At 40.8% G+C, this 17,138-nt stretch overlaps 1 protein-coding gene across 1 annotated transcript in view; it reads right to left on the reverse strand.

Annotated features, from left to right (window-relative positions):
* The window catches only part of MYO15A (myosin XVA), a 628,913-nt gene that overhangs the window by 33,253 nt on the left and 578,522 nt on the right, over positions 1 to 17,138 (reverse strand). The window contains 2 exon segments of the mRNA XM_053694925.1: positions 10,767 to 10,900; positions 11,050 to 11,183. Of these exon segments, the coding sequence (XP_053550900.1) occupies positions 10,767 to 10,900; positions 11,050 to 11,183 (268 nt within the window).

Below are 17,138 nucleotides of genomic sequence, written 5' to 3' on the forward strand. Positions count from 1 at the left end.
TAGAACAAGCCACTGAGCTGTTGTTCGTTCCTGGTAGAGTGCTTCTCTCTTTGTATCCAGGAGGGAGGGTTTTGTCTGAGGGAGAAATTTCAGACTCAGGAAAAAATTTCTCAACAAGCTGAACTGATGTTGTAACTTTTAAATTTAAATTAGAACATCTCCGCGCACAGCTTTAAGGAGGTATTATCTACTCTGGATGATTGTGACAATTTGGTCATTCCAGAGAAATTATGTAGATGGACAAGTTCCTAGAGGTTCCGGTGCCCCCCCGATGCTTTTCCTATACCCAAGGCTGGTGGCGGACATAGTAAATAAGGAATGGAAAGACCCTGCATACCTTTTTAGTTCCTCCCCCTATATTTAAGAAAATTATTTCCTATTGTCGACCCCCCAGAAAGGACTTATGGCAGACAGTCCCAAGGTCGAGGGGGCGGTTTCTACCTCTAAACAAACGCACTACTATCCCTATAGAAGATAGTTTGCTTTCAAAGATCCTATGGATAAAAAATAAGAGGGTTTGCTTAAAAAGATGTTTGTTCAGCAAGGTTACCTTCTACAACCAATTTCATGCATTGTTCCTGTCACTACAGCAGCGTGTTTCTGGTTCGAAGAACTAGAAAAGTCGCTCAATAAAGAATCTTCGTATGAGGAGGTTATGGACAGAGTTCAAGCACTTAAATTGGCTAACTCTTTTATTTTAGATGCCGCTTTGCAATTAGCTAGATTAGCGGCGAAAAATTCAGGGTTTGCTATTGCGGCGCGCAGATCGCTTTGGCTAAAGTCTTGGTCAGCGGATGTGTCTTCCAAGACAAAATTGCTTAACATCCCTTTCAAGGGTAAAACACTGTTTGGTCCTGACTTGAAAGAGATTATTTCAGACATCACCGGGGGAAAGGGCCACGCCCTTCCTCAGGATAGGTCTTTTAAGGCTAAATATAAGCCTAATTTTCGTCCCTTTCGCAGAAACGGACCAGCCTCAAATTCTACATCCTCTAAGCAAGAGGGTAATACTTCAAGGCTGGAACAAGGGTAAGCAGGCCAAGAAACCTGCCACTGCTACCAAAACAGTATGAAGTGTTGGCCCCCGATCCGGGACCGGATCTGGTGGGGGGCAGACTTTCTCTCTTTGCTCAGGCTTGGACAAGAGATGTTCAGGATCCTTGGGCACTAGAAATAGTTTCTCAGGGTTATCTCCTGGAATTCAAGGAACTACCCCCAAGGGGAAGGTTCCACAGGTCTCAATTATCTTCAAACCAAATAAAAAGACAGGCATTCTTACATTGTGTAGAAGACCTGTTAAGAATGGGAGTGTTTCATCCAGTTCCATTAGGAGAACAAGGGATGGGGTTTTACTCCAACCTGTTCATAGTTCCCAAAAAAGAGGGAACATTCAGACCAATTTTAGATCTCAAGATTCTAAACAAATTTCTCAGGGTTCCATCGTTCAAAATGGAAACCATTCGAACGATCCTTCCTACCATCCAGGAAGGTCAATTTATGACCACGGTGGATTTAAAGGATGCGTACCTACATATTCCTATCCACAGGGAACATCATCGGTTCCTAAGGTTCGCTTTTCTGGACAAGCATTACCAGTTTGTGGCACTTCCATTCGGATTAGCCACTGCTCCAAGGATTTTCACAAAGGTACTAGGGTCCCTTCTAGCGGTCCTAAGACCAAGGGGCATTGCAGTAGTACCTTACTTGGACGACATCCTGATTCAAGCGTCGTCTCTGTCAAAAGCAAAGGCTCATACGGACATCGTCCTAGCCTTTCTCAGATCTCACGGATGGAAAGTGAACATAGAAAAAAGTTCTCTGTCCCCGTCAACAAGAGTTCCCTTCTTGGGAACAATAATAGATTCCTTAGAAATGAAGATTTTTCTGACAGAGGTCAGAAAATCAAAACTTCTAAGCTCTTGTCAAGTACTTCATTCTGTTCTTCATCCTTCCATAGCGCAGTGCATGGAAGTAATAGGATTGATGGTTGCAGCAATGGACATAGTTCCTTTTGCACAAATTCATCTAAGACCATTACAACTGTGCATGCTCAGACAGTGGAATGGGGATTATACAGACTTGTCTCCGACGATTCAAGTAGATCAAAAGACCAGAGATTCACTCCGTTGGTGGCTGACCCTGGACAACCTGTCACAGGGAATGAGCTTCCGCAGACCAGAGTGGGTCATTGTCACGACCGACGCCAGCCTGGTGGGCTGGGGCGCGGTCTGGGAACCCCTGAAAGCGCAGGGTCTATGGTCTCGGGAAGAATCTCTTCTCCCGATAAACATTCTGGAACTGAGAGCGATATTCAATGCTCTCAAAGCTTGGTCTCATCTAACAAAGGCCAAATTCATAAGGTTTCAATCAGACAACATGACGACTGTTGCATATATCAACCATCAGGGGGGAACAAGGAGTTCCCTGGCGATGGAGGAAGTGACCAAGATAATTCAATGGGCGGAGGATCACTCCTGCCACTTGTCTGCAATCCACATCCCAGGAGTGGAAAATTGGGAAGCAGATTTTCTGAGTCGTCAGACTTTCCATCCGGGGGAGTGGGAACTCCATCCGGAAATCTTTGCCCAAATAACTCGATTATGGGGCATTCCAGACATGGATCTGATGGCCTCTCGTCAGAACTTCAAGGTTCCTTGTTACGGGTCCAGATCCAGGGATCCCAAGGCGACTCTAGTGGATGCACTAGTAGCACCTTGGACCTTCAACCTAGCTTATGTATTCCCGCCGTTTCCTCTCATTCCCAGGCTGGTAGCCAGGATCAATCAGGAGAGGGCTTCGGTGATCTTGATAGCTCCTGCGTGGCCACGCAGGACTTGGTATGCAGACCTGGTGAATATGTCATCGGCTCCACCATGGAAGCTACCTTTGAGACAGGACCTTCTTGTTCAAGGTCCATTCGAACATCCGAATCTGGTTTCCCTCCAACTGACTGCTTGGAGATTGAACGCTTGATTTTATCAAAGCGTGGGTTTTCAGATTCTGTAATAGATACTCTTATTCAGGCTAGAAAGCCTGTAACTAGGAAAATTTACCATAAAATATGGAAAAAATATATCTGTTGGTGTGAATCTAAAGGATTCCCATGGAACAAGATAAAGATTCCTAAGATTCTATCCTTTCTACAAGAAGGTTTGGAGAAAGGATTATCTGCAAGTTCTCTGAAGGGACAGATCTCTGCTTTATCTGTTTTACTTCACAAAAAGCTGGCAGCTGTGCCAGATGTTCAAGCTTTTGTTTAGGCTCTGGTTAGAATCAAGCCTGTTTACAGACCTTTGACTCCTCCCTGGAGTCTAAATCTAGTTCTTTCAGTTCTTCAAGGGGTTCCGTTTGAACCCTTACACTCCGTAGATATTAAGTTATTATCTTGGAAAGTTTTGTTTTTGGTTGCAATTTCTTCTGCCAGAAGAGTTTCAGAGTTATCTGCTCTGCAGTGTTCTCCGCCCTATCTGGTGTTTCATGCAGATAAGGTGGTTTTGCGTACTAAGCCTGGTTTTCTTCCGAAAGTTGTTTCCAACAAAAATATTAACCAGGAGATAGTTGTACCTTCTTTGTGTCCGAATCCAGTTTCAAAGAAGGAACGTTTGTTACACAATTTGGACGTAGTCCGTGCTCTAAAATTCTATTTAGAGGCTACTAAGGATTTCAGACAAACATCTTCTTTGTTTGTTGTTTATTCTGGTAAAAGGAGAGGTCAAAAAGCAACTTCTACCTCTCTTTCTTTTTGGCTTAAAAGCATTATCCGATTGGCTTATGAGACTGCCGGACGGCAGCCTCCTGAAAGAATCACAGCTCACTCCACTAGGGCTGTGGCTTCCACACGGGCCTTCAAGAACGAGGCTTCTGTTGACCAGATATGTAAGGCAGCGACTTGGTCTTCACTGCACACTTTTGCCAAATTTTACAAATTTGATACTTTTGCTTCTTCAGAGGCTATTTTTGGGAGAAAGGTTTTGCAAGCCGTGGTGCCTTCCATTTAGGTGACCTGATTTGCTCCCTCCCTTCATCCGTGTCCTAAAGCTTTGGTATTGGTTCCCACAAGTAAGGATGACGCCGTGGACCGGACACACCTATGTTGGAGAAAACAGAATTTATGCTTACCTGATAAATTACTTTCTCCAACGGTGTGTCCGGTCCACGGCCCGCCCTGGTTTTTTTAATCAGGTCTGATGAATTATTTTCTCTAACTACAGTCACCACGGTATCATATGATTTCTCCTATGCATATTCCTCCTGTACGTCGGTCGAATGACTGGGGTAGGCGGAGCCTAGGAGGGATCATGTGACCAGCTTTGCTGGGCTCTTTGCCATTTCCTGTTGGGGAAGAGAATATCCCACAAGTAAGGATGACGCCGTGGACCGGACACACCGTTGGAGAAAGTAATTTATCAGGTAAGCATAAATTCTGTTTTTAAACAACTTTCTAATTTACTTGTATTATCTAATTTGCTTTGTTCTTTTGGTATCCTTTGTTGAAAATCATACCTAGGTAGGCTCAGGAGCAACAATGTACTTATGGGAGGTAGCTGCCGATTGGTGGCTGCGTTTGTTTGCCACTTGTCATTGGATAATATGCTCAGCTAGCTCTAAGTAGTGCACTGATGCTCCTTCAAAAGAGGATACCAAGAGAATGAAGCAAATTCATGTCCCTTTAAATTAACTTATTTTATTGAATTATACTCAGACTGTCTGTACATGGGCATCACAATATTTTAATAAATGATTAAAGGGGCAGGAAACTCCAAAATGTTCTTTTTTTCCTAAGATATGGAGAGTCCACAACGTCATTCAATTACTAGTGGGAATATAACTCCTGGCCAGCAGGAGGAGGCAAAGAGCATCACAGCAAAGCTGTTAAGTGTCACTCCCCTATCCATACTCCCCAGTCATTCTCTTTGCCTCAATGGAGGAGGTGTCTGAAGAAATTAATTCCTTTTTCGGGTTCTTTTCCCTGCAAGCAAGGATTTGGGTTTATCTGAGTCCACATCAATCTCTTCAGTAGAGTAGTGGTGGCTTTTAAGCAGTTAGGAAGTTGTGAGGTAGTCATTGCTTTGTTTCCTAACACATTGCTGCCCATGGTACAGAAAGCTAGAGTTGGTTACTCTGTTCTTTCTTTTTCTACAGGTCTCTGTAAGGAGTATGTGTCCTTTCACGCCTTGTGAGCTGTCTTCCTGCTGGACAGCTGAACTGCAGGTAAGTGCTTTTGTCTTCTAGGTCTTGGAGACTTGCACTTCAGAAGAATGTCATATGCAGTAGATGGGGACATTTTTAAAATCCTTTATACAGGATTTTCTTTGGCAGTGGACAGGCACATTATGTATGTCGAGACTAGGGGTTAAGCTTCCCCTTATTGGGACGTTTTTCCTCTTTGGGCTAATTTTTTAAATACTTTAGTTCGGATAAAGTGGGGGGCAGACTTTCCCTGTTTTCTCAATCGTGGAGACAAGATGTCCCAGATCCTTGGGCTGTGGACATAGTATCTCAGGATTACAAAATAGAATTATAAACTTTCTCTCCCAGGGGCAGCTTCCACCTCTCAAGATTATCTGCAGATCTGGAAAAAAGAGAGGCATTCTTGAACTGTGTTCAGGACCTTTCCTCCCTGGGAGTGATTGTTCCAGTTCCAGTAAGGGAACAGGGTCTAGGATTCTATTCAAATCTGTTTGTGGTTCCCAATAAATAGGGAACTTTTCGACTTATTTTAGACCTAAAGTGCCTCTACAAGTTTCTCAGGGTACCGTCCTTCAAAATGGAAACCATTCGTTCCATTCTTCCTTTAGTCCAAGATGGTCAGTTCATGGTGACTATAGACCTGAAGGACGCGTATCTTTATGTTCCCATCCACAGGGATCATCATAAATTCCTGAGATTCGCCTTTCTAGACAAACACTTTCAGTTTGTGGGTCTTCCGTTTGGCCTTGCCACAGCTCTCAGAATTTTCTCAAAGGATCTAGGGGCTCTCTTGGCAGTGATCAGGTCTCGGGGAATTGCAGTGGCGCCATATCTGGACGACATATTGGTTCAGGCGCCATCTTTTCAACAAACAAACTCTCATATAGAGATCTTGTTGTCTTTTCTACGTTCCCTTGGTTAGAAAGTGAATCTGGAAAAGAGTTCTCTTGTTCCAGCTGCAAGGGTGGTTTTCTTAGGGACCATAATAGATTCCCTATATCACAATCCTACTAAAAAATAACTTGTTCTACTAGTTACTAGCAAAGATGGTCTTCGATACATAGATAACCTTTAAGTTTTACTTATGAAAAATAAAGCCCAACAAAGAATAAGAGCTGCAGAAGTAAAACAAGGCAGACAAAGAAAATAGAACTGATATTAATCCAAAAATAGGAGACAAACAATTTGAATTAAGAGAATAAAGTCCCAGCAAAGGTACAGGTATATGCAGGACAAACTGATGGAGAATAAGTCCAGGGTAGCAGCAAAAAATAAAAAATAAAATAATGTCCACAAAGCTTACTGTTAGATGAATCAGGAAATTGAACTTTAAACAGGCAGGATATTCTAAATAAGCAGGATGTCAAGGTATTACCTTAGAGAGAGTGAGGAAGCAAACACTGAAGGCAGATCAATCCGCTGGAGTAGAAAGTAGATCCAGCCGTTTTGTAAAGAAAAGGCAAACAGCAAATACACTTTAAATGTACTCACTGAGAAAGTAGTTTCCAACAGGACTTTAGGCAGGTAGAATTATGCATACATGGAAATGGAATAAACTGCAATAGAATGTGTTCTCAGAAAATCCAAAATGTTCTCCTCTTGCCTCTCTCTTCAGTCTACTGTTCGGCCATCAGTGGCTCAATGTATGGAGGTAATTGGTCTGATGGTCACTTCCATTGACATTGTTCCCTTTGCTCGATTCCATTTGAGAGCTCTGCAATTATGCATGCTCAGACAATGGAACGGAGACCATTCGGATGTGTCTCAGAGGATAGATCTAGACCAGTCGACAAGAGACTCTCTCCTGTGGTGGCTTCTCAGGACCATCTGTCTCAGGGCACATGCTTCTGGAGACCTTCCTGGGTGATTGTGACCACGGACGCCAGCCTGCTAGGCTGGGGAGCAGTCTGGGACTCGTTAAAGGCGCAGGGAGGAGTCTGCTCTCCCCATAAACATCTTGGAGTTGAGAGCGATTTACAATGCTCTGATGGCTTGGCCTCAATTGTCCTTAGCCCAGTTTATCAGGTTTCAGTCGGACAACATCACCTCAGTGGCTTACATCAACCACCAGGGAGGAACTCAGAGTTCCTTAGCCATGAAGGAGGTGGCACGGATTATTCAGTGGGTGGAAGCTCACAATTGTTGTCTATCTGCCATCCACATTTCTGGAGTGGACAACTGGAAAGCGGATTTCCTGAGCAGACAGACATTTCATCCCGGAGAGTGGGCTCTCCATCCGGAGGTGTTCCCCAGGTTAACCCTCAAATGGGGGGGGGGGGGGTGCCGGAGTTGGATCTGATGGCGCCTCGGCAGAATGCCAAGCTTCCAAGGTACGGTTCAAGGTCAAGAGTTCCTCAGGCCGCTCTGATAGATGCTCTGGCGGTTCCTTGGGATTTCAGTCTAGCATAACTGTTTCCTCCATTTGTGCTCCTTCCACGAGTTATTGCTCATATCAAACAAGAGAGAGCATTGGCAATTCTAATAGCTCCTGCATGGTTTTGCAAGATCTGGTATGCAGACTTAGTGAAGATGTCTTCTCGGCCGCCTTGGAAGTTTCCTCTGAGGAAGGACCTTCTAACTCAGGGTCCATTCCTCCATCCAAATCTCATTTCTCGGAAGCTGACTGCTTGGAGATTGAACGCCTAGTTCTGTCTAAGCAAGGATTTTCTGATTTGGTCATCGAGACCATGATCAAGGCTTGCAAGCCTGTTACTCAAACAACTTACCATAAGGTATGGAGTAAATACCTTTATTGGTGTGAATCTAAGGGTTACTCTTGGAGTAGGGTCAGGATTCCTAGAATTTTGTCTTTTCTCAAGAAAGGTCTGAAGAAAGGGTTGTCAGTCAGTTCTCTGAAAGGTCAGATTTCAGCATTATCTATTTTGGTACACAAGCGTCTGGCAGGTGTGCCAGATGTTCAATCTTTTTGTCAGACCCTTGTCAGAATCATGCCTGTGTTTAAATCTGTTGCTCCACCAAGCCTAAATCTTGTTCTTAAAGTTTTGCAGCAGGCTCCGTTTCAGCCAATGCATTCCATAGATATTAAGTTGCTATCTTGGACGTTTTTGTTTCTTATTGCTATTTCTTCTGCTCGGAGAGTTTCAAAACTCTCGGCTTTGCAGTGTGATTCGCCTTACCTTATCTTTCATGCGGATAAGGTGGTTCTTCGTATTAAATTGGGGTTTCTTCCTAAAGTAGTTTCGGATAGAAATATTAATCAGGAAATTGTTGTTCCATCTCTCTGTCCCAATCTTTCTTGTCATAAAGAACGTCTGTTGCACAACTTAGGTGTTGTGTGTGCTCTAAAATTCTACCTACAGGCGACTAAGGATTTTCGACAGTCTTCTGCCCTGTTTGTTTGTTTCTCAGGAAAGCGTAAGGGTCAGAAGGCTACTTCTACTTCTCTTTCCCTCTGGTTGAGAAGTATGATTCATTTTGCTTATGAGACTGCTGGACAGCAGCCTCCTGAGAGAATTACAGCTCATTCCAGTAGGGCTGTCTCCTCTTCTTGGGCTTTCAAAGATAAAGCTTCTGTGGAACAGCTTTGCAAGGCTGCAACTTTTTCCAAATTTTTCAAATTTGATACTTTTGCCTCGGCTGAGGCCTCTTTTGGGAGAAAGGTTCTTCAAGCGGGGGTGCCTTCTGTTTAGGTGTGCCTGTCTTGTTCTCTCTCCCTGTTCATTCTGTGTCCTCTAGCTTGGGTATTGGTTCCCACTAGTAACTGAATGACGTTGTGGACTCTCCATATCTTAGGAAAGAAAACAAAATTTATGCTTACCTGATACATTTCTTTCTTTCCGGATATGGACTGTCCACGACCCCACCCTTTATTAAGACAGTTATTTTTTACTAAACCTCAGGCACCTCTACACCTTTGTGTTATTCCTTTTCCATTTCCCTTCAGTTGAATGACTGGGGATTATGGGTAGGGGAATGACACTTAACAGCTTTGCTGTGGTGCTCTTTGCCTCCTCCTACTGGCCAGGAGTGATATTCCCACTAGTAATTGAATGACGTTGTGGACTCTCCATATCTGGAAAGAAAGAAATTTATCAGGTAAGCATAAATTTTGTTTTTATGATTTGGATAGAACATACAATTTTAAACAATTTTACAATTTACTTCCATTATCAAATTTGCTTTGTTTTCTTGTTATCCTTTACTGAAGGAACAGCATTGCACTATTGGCATAAGATCTAGTCAGCCAGTCACAAAAGACAAATGTGTGCAGGCACCCACTAGTGTAGGATATGAGCGTATTCTTTTTCAACAAGGGATACCAACAGAACAAAGCACATTTGAAAATAGAAGTGAATTTAAAAGTGTCTTAAAATGACATGCTCTGTCTGACTCATGGCAGAAAAAAGAAAGGAAAAAAAGAGGGCGCCAATAGTGTGATATTGTTTGGTTCACAGCAGATAATAAAACACAAATATTGCGCTTACCAAAACAAGTTGCACTGAACTCTGACCAGTGCTATATCGCCTGCTGGCACTTTACTCAGCGGCCAGTACACTGTGTATAGGCATGTATCCTCCGGATGCTCCGTGGGTTCAACTCAAGGATGTATAAACCTTAAAAAGTAGAGAGGGGACTCCACATAGTGTAATATGTCTTTTCAAAAAGATGGAGGAAACATGTATTATGCTTACCAAAGGAATCGGCACTGTTCTGTGACCAGTGCAATCTCGCCTGCTAGCACCTTATACAGCGGCTAGTATACTGTGTGTTGGTTTGTCCTCTCTGTTTCTTGGAGTATACGACTCTCTGCAGTTTTAGCCATACACGTTACTTTGTAATAGAATGTCTGTTGTATTGTAACAACCAGGTGTATAATGGTTGTTACTATTTAAGTAGTTAAGGTAGTCTGTAACTTAACGGCACTAACATAAAATTGAATAAAATTTGGACCAAATTATTATCTGCTGTGAACCAAACAATATCACACTATTGGCGCCCTCTTTTTTTCCTTTCTTTTTTCTGCCACAGTATTACCCACCCGCTCTCTGGGATCAAGAGGAGCTGCCCCGCCACAATCACGTCCGGCGGCTATCTGTTTTCTATGGACCAAGACACCGTATTTTAACACATTGGGACTTGGTATTATATCTATGATAATTATTACTCTGCCCTAGAAGATTTATTATTATTGTTTTCAGTTTTGTTGCATTTTATATTTGCATATTTGTAAGTTTTTATTCTTGTTGCATCGTTTGTTTTTCCATTTGAGTGCAGAGCTATTTGTCACTCCCATTATCTTCCCGCCCCGTTTTTTCAAAATCATCAGCGCGCCTTTTTTGTATCCCCTTCTGGGATACTATAGATTGTTATCTGTCTGACTCATGCAAGTTTAAGTTTGACTTTAATATCTCTAGTTAGAACAGTTGTTTCCTATTTCAACATGTATACAAGAGATGTCCACACATCACTGAGGTGTTATCCAACATTAGATTATCAGTGTAATGGGGTTGTGTAGCTCCTCTTTAAATGTAGATGCCTAAGTTCAAGACATAATATCTTTATGTATTGGTTTGTCTCTAAACTCTGTAGATGAGAAACACTAATGTTAAACCTACATGGGTTTCCTTATTGAGAAAGTTGAGACCATTCTGGTTGACAGCCAGGATACAAGGAGAGACGACCATATTATTGCTGCTGCTTTGTATGTAGAAGAAAGAGGAACCAAACATGGGGAAAGCGCTCACCAAACCTGCACAGAAAACAGAAATGACCATCTTTATAATACTGAAAATGATGTCTTAAACAACAGGACCCAGCAGGAGAAGCTGATGCAAGTCATTTTTTTCCTCTCCTTTATGGAACAAAACAGCAGTATCCACTGTCTTCACACATCTTTACCTAAGAACTGTGCACGAGCCTGGTGAGGACTAAGGGGCTGGATTTGCTGCATGTGCTGCATGACCATGTTCAACCAAGACTGAGGTTTCACTACCTTGTAAAACTGGCTTGGGACATAATCCTGGACTTCACGGCTGTGGAATGAGAAAAAATCATATGAGAAGCTTGTGTAACTGAATAAGACGGGTAAAGAAATATAAGAGACAATTCACTTGAAGAAGACAGAGATGGCAGTGCAGCTAAGATGATACATATTGGAACTGTGAAATAGATAGAGCAAGATGAAAGAAAGAGACATTTTGATCTTTTGATTTAGAATCACTGCTAATGGTTCCTTATTTTTGATGGACAGAGAGAACTGTGAAGCACACCAGATTGCCTGACAGCATCCAATCCTTTAGAATACCATATTCTGAAATTACCAAATTTAATTACCAAATTCAAACAAAAAACATAATTTATGTAAGAACTTACCTGATAAACTTATTTCTTTCATATTGGCAAGAGTCTATGAGCTAGTGACGTATGGTATATACAATTCTACCAGGAGGGGCAAAGTTTCCCAAACCTCAAAATGCCTATAAATACACCCCTCACCACACCCACAATTCAGTTTAATGAATAGCCAAGTAGTGGGGTGATAAAATAAGGAGTAAACAAGTATACAATAAGAGGAACTGGAAGTAAAATTGTGCTTTTATACAAAAATCATAACCACCAAAAAAATGGTGGGCCTCATGGACTCTTGCCAATATGAAAGAAATGAATTTATCAGGTATGTTCTTACATAAATTATGTTTTCTTTCATGTAATTGGCAAGAGTCCATGAGCTAGTGACGTATGGGATAGAAATACCCAAGTTGTGAAAGACCACAGAAGAGTCACTAGAAAGGGAGGGATAAAATAAAAACAGCTATTTCCGCTGAAAAAATTAAATCCATAAAAAATAAGTCTTTCTCATAAATTTCACATAAATTTCAGAAAAAAACTTAAATCATAAGCAGAAGAATCAAACTGAGACAGCTGCCTGAAGAACTTTCTACCAAAGACTGATTCAGAAGTAGCAAATACATAAAAATTGTAAAAATTTAGTAAATGTATGCAAAGAAGACCAAGTTGCTGCTTTGCAAATCTGATCAACCGAAGCTTCATTCTTAAAAAGCCCAAGAAAGTGCGACTGATCTAGTAGAATGAGCTGTAATTCTCTGAGGCGGAGATTGCCCTGCCTCCAAATAAGCTTTGTGAATCAAAAGCTTTAACCAAGATGCCAAAGAAATGGCAGAGGCTTTCGGACCTTTCTTAGGACCAGAAAAAAAAACCAAATAGACTAGAAGTCTTCCTGAAAACTTTAGTAGCTTCAACATAATATTTTAAAGCTCTTACAACATCCAAAGAATGTAAAGATTTTTCAAGAGTATTCTTAGGATTAGGACACAAGGAAGGAACAACAATTTCCCTACTAATGTTGTTAGAATTCACAACCTTAGGAAGAAATTTAAACGAAGTCCGCAAAACAGCCTTATCCTGATGGAAAATCAGAAAAGGAGACTCACAAGAGAGAGCAGACAATTCAGAAACTCTTCTAGCTGAAGAGATAGCCAAAAGAAACAACACTTTCCAAGAAAGTAGTTTAATATCCAAAGAATGCATAGGCTCAAAAGGAGGAGCCTGCAAAGGCTTCAAAACCAAATTAAGATTCCAAGGACGAGAGATTGATTTAACAACAAGCTTGATACAAACCAAAGCCTGAACAAAACAGTGAATATCAGGAAGTTTAGCAATCTTTGTATGAAATAAAACAGAAAGAGCAGAGATTTGTCCCTTCAAGGTACTTGCAGACAAACCTTTATCCAAACCATCCTGAAGAAAACTGTAAATTCTAGGAATCCTAAAAGAATGCCAAGAGAATTTATGAGAAAAACACCATGAAATATAGGTTTTTTCAAACTCGATAATAAATCTTCCTTGAAACAGACTTACGAGCCTGTAGCATAGTATTAATCACTAAGTCAAAGAAACCTCTATGACTAAGTACTAAACGTTCAATTTCCATACCTTCAAATTTAGTGGATTTAAGATCCTGATGGAAAAACGGCCCTTGAGACAGAAGGTCTGGCCTTAAAGGAAGTGGCCAAGGTTGGCAACTGGACATCCGGACAAGATCTGCATACCATAAACCTGTGAGGCCATGCTGGTGCTATCAGAACGTGATTGTTCCAATATGATCTTGGAGATTACCCTTGGAAGAAGAAACTATAGGTGGAAAGATAGTAGCAGGTTGGTAAAAACCAAGGAACTGCCTAAAGCAATCCACCCATCTCCGCCTGAGGATCCCTGGACCTGGAAAGGTACCTGGGAAGCTTCTTGTTTAGATGGGAAGCCATCAGATCTATTTTGGGGAGACCCCACATCTGTACAATCTGACAAAATACATCTGGATGGAGAGAACCACTCCCCTGGATGTAAAGACCGACGACTGAGATAATCCGCTTCCCAATTGTCCTACACCTGGGATATGTATCGCAGAAATTAGACAGGAGTTGGATTCCACCCAAGAAAGTATTCAAGATACTTCTTTCATCGCTAAAGGACTGCGAGTCCTCCCTTGATGATTGACATATGCCACAGTTGTGATATTGTCTGTCTGAAAACGAATGTCTTTTTCCCGTTGTGCTAAGCTATCCAACCAAAAAGTGGATGCAGCCGCAACATCAGCCATAGAAATGGCAGGTCTGTGCATATAGCCAGAATGCAAATAAGCTTTCCTTAGATAAGATTCGATCTTCCTATATAAAGGATCCTTAAAAGAGGTACTATCTTCCATAGGAATAGTAGTATGTTTAGCAAGAGTAGAAATAGCCCCATCAACCTTAGGGACTTTTTCCCAAAACTCTAATTTAGCCACTGGAAAAGGATACAACTTTTTAAACCTTGAAGAAGGAATAAATGAAATACCAGGCTTAGACCATTCCTTAGCAATCACATCAGAAATAGCATCAGGAACAGGAGACACCTCAGGAGTAGTCACAGGAGGGTTATAGACAGAATTTTATGTTTACTGGATTTGTTATCAAGAGGATCAGACTCCTCAATATCCAAAGTTATTAACACTTCTTTCAACAAAGAACAAATATACTCAATCTTAAAAAGATAAGATGATTTATCAGTGTCAATGTCTGAAGTAGGATTTTCTGAGTCAGAGAGATCTTCATCAGAGGAGGATATATCAGTATGTTGCCTGTCCTTACAAATTTCATCAGTATTATGAGAAGTTTTAAAAGACCTTTTACGTTTATTTGAAGGCGGTATAGCAGCCATAGCCTTCTGTATCGCCTCAGCAATATAATTTTTCATATCAACAGGGATATAATGTACTTTAGATGTTGAAGGAACAACAAATACTGTACTAGCACTAATAGAAACCTTTTCTGCATGCAAAAGCTTATCATGACAACTGTTACATACTACAGCTGGAGATATAATCTCCACTAGTTTACAACAGATACACTTAGCTTTGGTAGAACTGTGTTCAGGCAGCATGGTTCCTACAGCAGCTTCTGAGACAGGATCAGATTGAAACATCTTGTGAAATGTAAAAAAAGAAGAAATAACATTAAAAAGAAATATCTTATTTCCATATATAGCAGTTTCAGGAATAGGAAAAATTGCAAATGCTAAAATTGGCACACAAAAAAAAAGCAAATAGCATAGCCCTCTGAGCATAAAGAAGGCAAGGAGCATATAGGAAGTGAGGTAAAATAAAACTAAACTTTTTGGCGCCAAGTATGACGCACGACGCAAAAGGAAGTTGAGAAATCCTAACATAAACCTAAGACACAGGAAATTACGAACTTGCGTCGTGATAGACACATATTCGCGGCCAAAAATTTTCTCGCGCCAAGAATGATGCAATAAATTAACAGCATTTTGCGCCCCTCGCGAGCCTAATTTGCCTGCAAGTTTTCCAAGAAAAAACAAGTCAAATTGAAAAAAGACTATACCACAGGTAAGATAACTTCCTAAAACATGATTCCATAACGAAACGGCTGGACTGCAAAGGGAAAATACATAGACCTGACTCATGGCAAATATAAGTAAAATACATATATTTAAAACTTTATATTATATAATAAAGTGCCAAACCATAGCAGAGAGTGTCTTAAATAATGATACACACTTACCGAAAGTCAGAGGTAATGGTATATAAGAAGTATATCGTCGATCTGAAAAGGGAGGTAGGAGATGAATCCTTACGACCGATAACAGAGAACCCTTGAAAAGATTCTTCGTAATATAAATAGGCAATACTGTCTCGCATCCCTCTGACAAACACTGTACTCTGATAGGAATTGGGCTTCAGAATGCTTAGAAGCGCTTTATCATAGAAGAAATCATAAAAATCAAGCACAAACGTACTTTACCACCTCCATAGAGGCAAAGTTTGTAAATCTGAATTGTGGGTTGGTGATGGGGTGTATTTATAGGCATTTTGAGGTTTGGGAAACTTTGCCCCCCCTGGTAGGATTGTATATCCCATACGTCACTAGCTCATGGACTCTTGCCAATTACATGAAAGAACAGTCTTTCCCTCAAAAAGGAACATCAAAAAGGATTATGTAGGATGCAATATCCACTAACCATATTGGTCAGTAAGATCCTAAGTGCATAAACAGCAAAATATCTTGGAATTTGGAGCCACATATACAATATTCATAAGCATGTCACAGAGAAAAGTGATTGTGAACAAAACCTCATTCAGTGGGCAGTGGCTGCCCTTTAAAGACGGGCTGTCCAGGTGAGTTGTGAGAAGTCTCCCATAGAAAGTAACTGAGCTCGCTGGAAAAGGAAACTTCACTGGGGAGAGCGAAGTTAGCAGGGGCGCACTTTAAAAAAGAAAAAATCCTGCAGCCATACAAATCAGTGTATAGTATCTTAAAAGTGCCTCTATTTTCATATGAATGTGTTTTTCTTATAGGGTAATGTGTTTGAGCTTGATTCCCTGATTCCGCACGAGCCTGGAACGTTATTTAAAGCTATATGAAACCCTTACTTTTTCTTTCATGATTCAGATAGAGCATGCGATTTTAAACAACTTTCTAGTTTATTTCTATGTCAAATTTTCTTCTTTCTCTTGTTATTTTTTTTGTTGAAAAGCAGGGACGTATGCTTTGGAGCTGGACTATTTCTGGAGCACTATATTGCAGCAGTTTTACAAAAACAGGATACATTTGCAACAGCACAAGATGGCAGCACTATTTCTGCCCACATAGTGCTCCAGATGCTACCTAGGTATCTCTTCAACACAGAATATCATGGGAACAAAGCAGATTTGATAATAGAAATAAATTGGAAACTTTTTTAAAACGGTATGCTCTGTCTGATTCACAAAAGACAACTTTTGGGTTTCATATCCCTTTAATTCTCCCGTATTAAAGGGACATGAAACCCAAATATTTTCTTTTATGATTTAGAAAGAGCAGGGAATTTTTAAACAACTTTCTAATTTACTTCTATTATCTAATTTGCTTTATTCTCTTTGATATACTGTGCTGGAAAAGCATATCTAGATAGTGCTCAGTAGCTGCTGATGGTTGCTGTACATAGATGCCTCATATGATTGGCTCACCCATGTACATTGCTATTTCTTCAACAAAGGATATCTAAATAATGAAGCAAACTAGATAATAGAAGTAAATTGAATGTGTTTATAATTGTATCTCTCTACTTGAATCATGAAAGAAAAATTTTGGGTTTAGTGTCCCCTTTAACTGTGAAAAATAAGGTTTTCAGGTAGTGCTTGTATTACAAGTTGAAAGTAAATAGTTTTCGCACCCATGCTAACCCATTGCACGAAAAAAATTGCATTAATGTATTACCCCATAGAAGTCAATGGAGTGCGAAAAGTAGAAAAAATCCTACTCGCACGCTAACCCGATCTCATTTTCTCAAGTGCGCTAACCTGACATTAAAATAATATTTCACATTCCAATGTTCCCTGACGAAGTACAGTTTAGGCAAGAAACGCGTTGGATCGATGCAGTCTAGTGTTTGGAGTGGTGTCTGCCTTTTTGCTTTTAATGGTGAAAAAA

This window comes from Bombina bombina, chromosome 11 (genome assembly GCF_027579735.1).
Source record: "Bombina bombina isolate aBomBom1 chromosome 11, aBomBom1.pri, whole genome shotgun sequence".
Classification (NCBI taxonomy): Eukaryota; Metazoa; Chordata; class Amphibia; order Anura; family Bombinatoridae; genus Bombina; species Bombina bombina.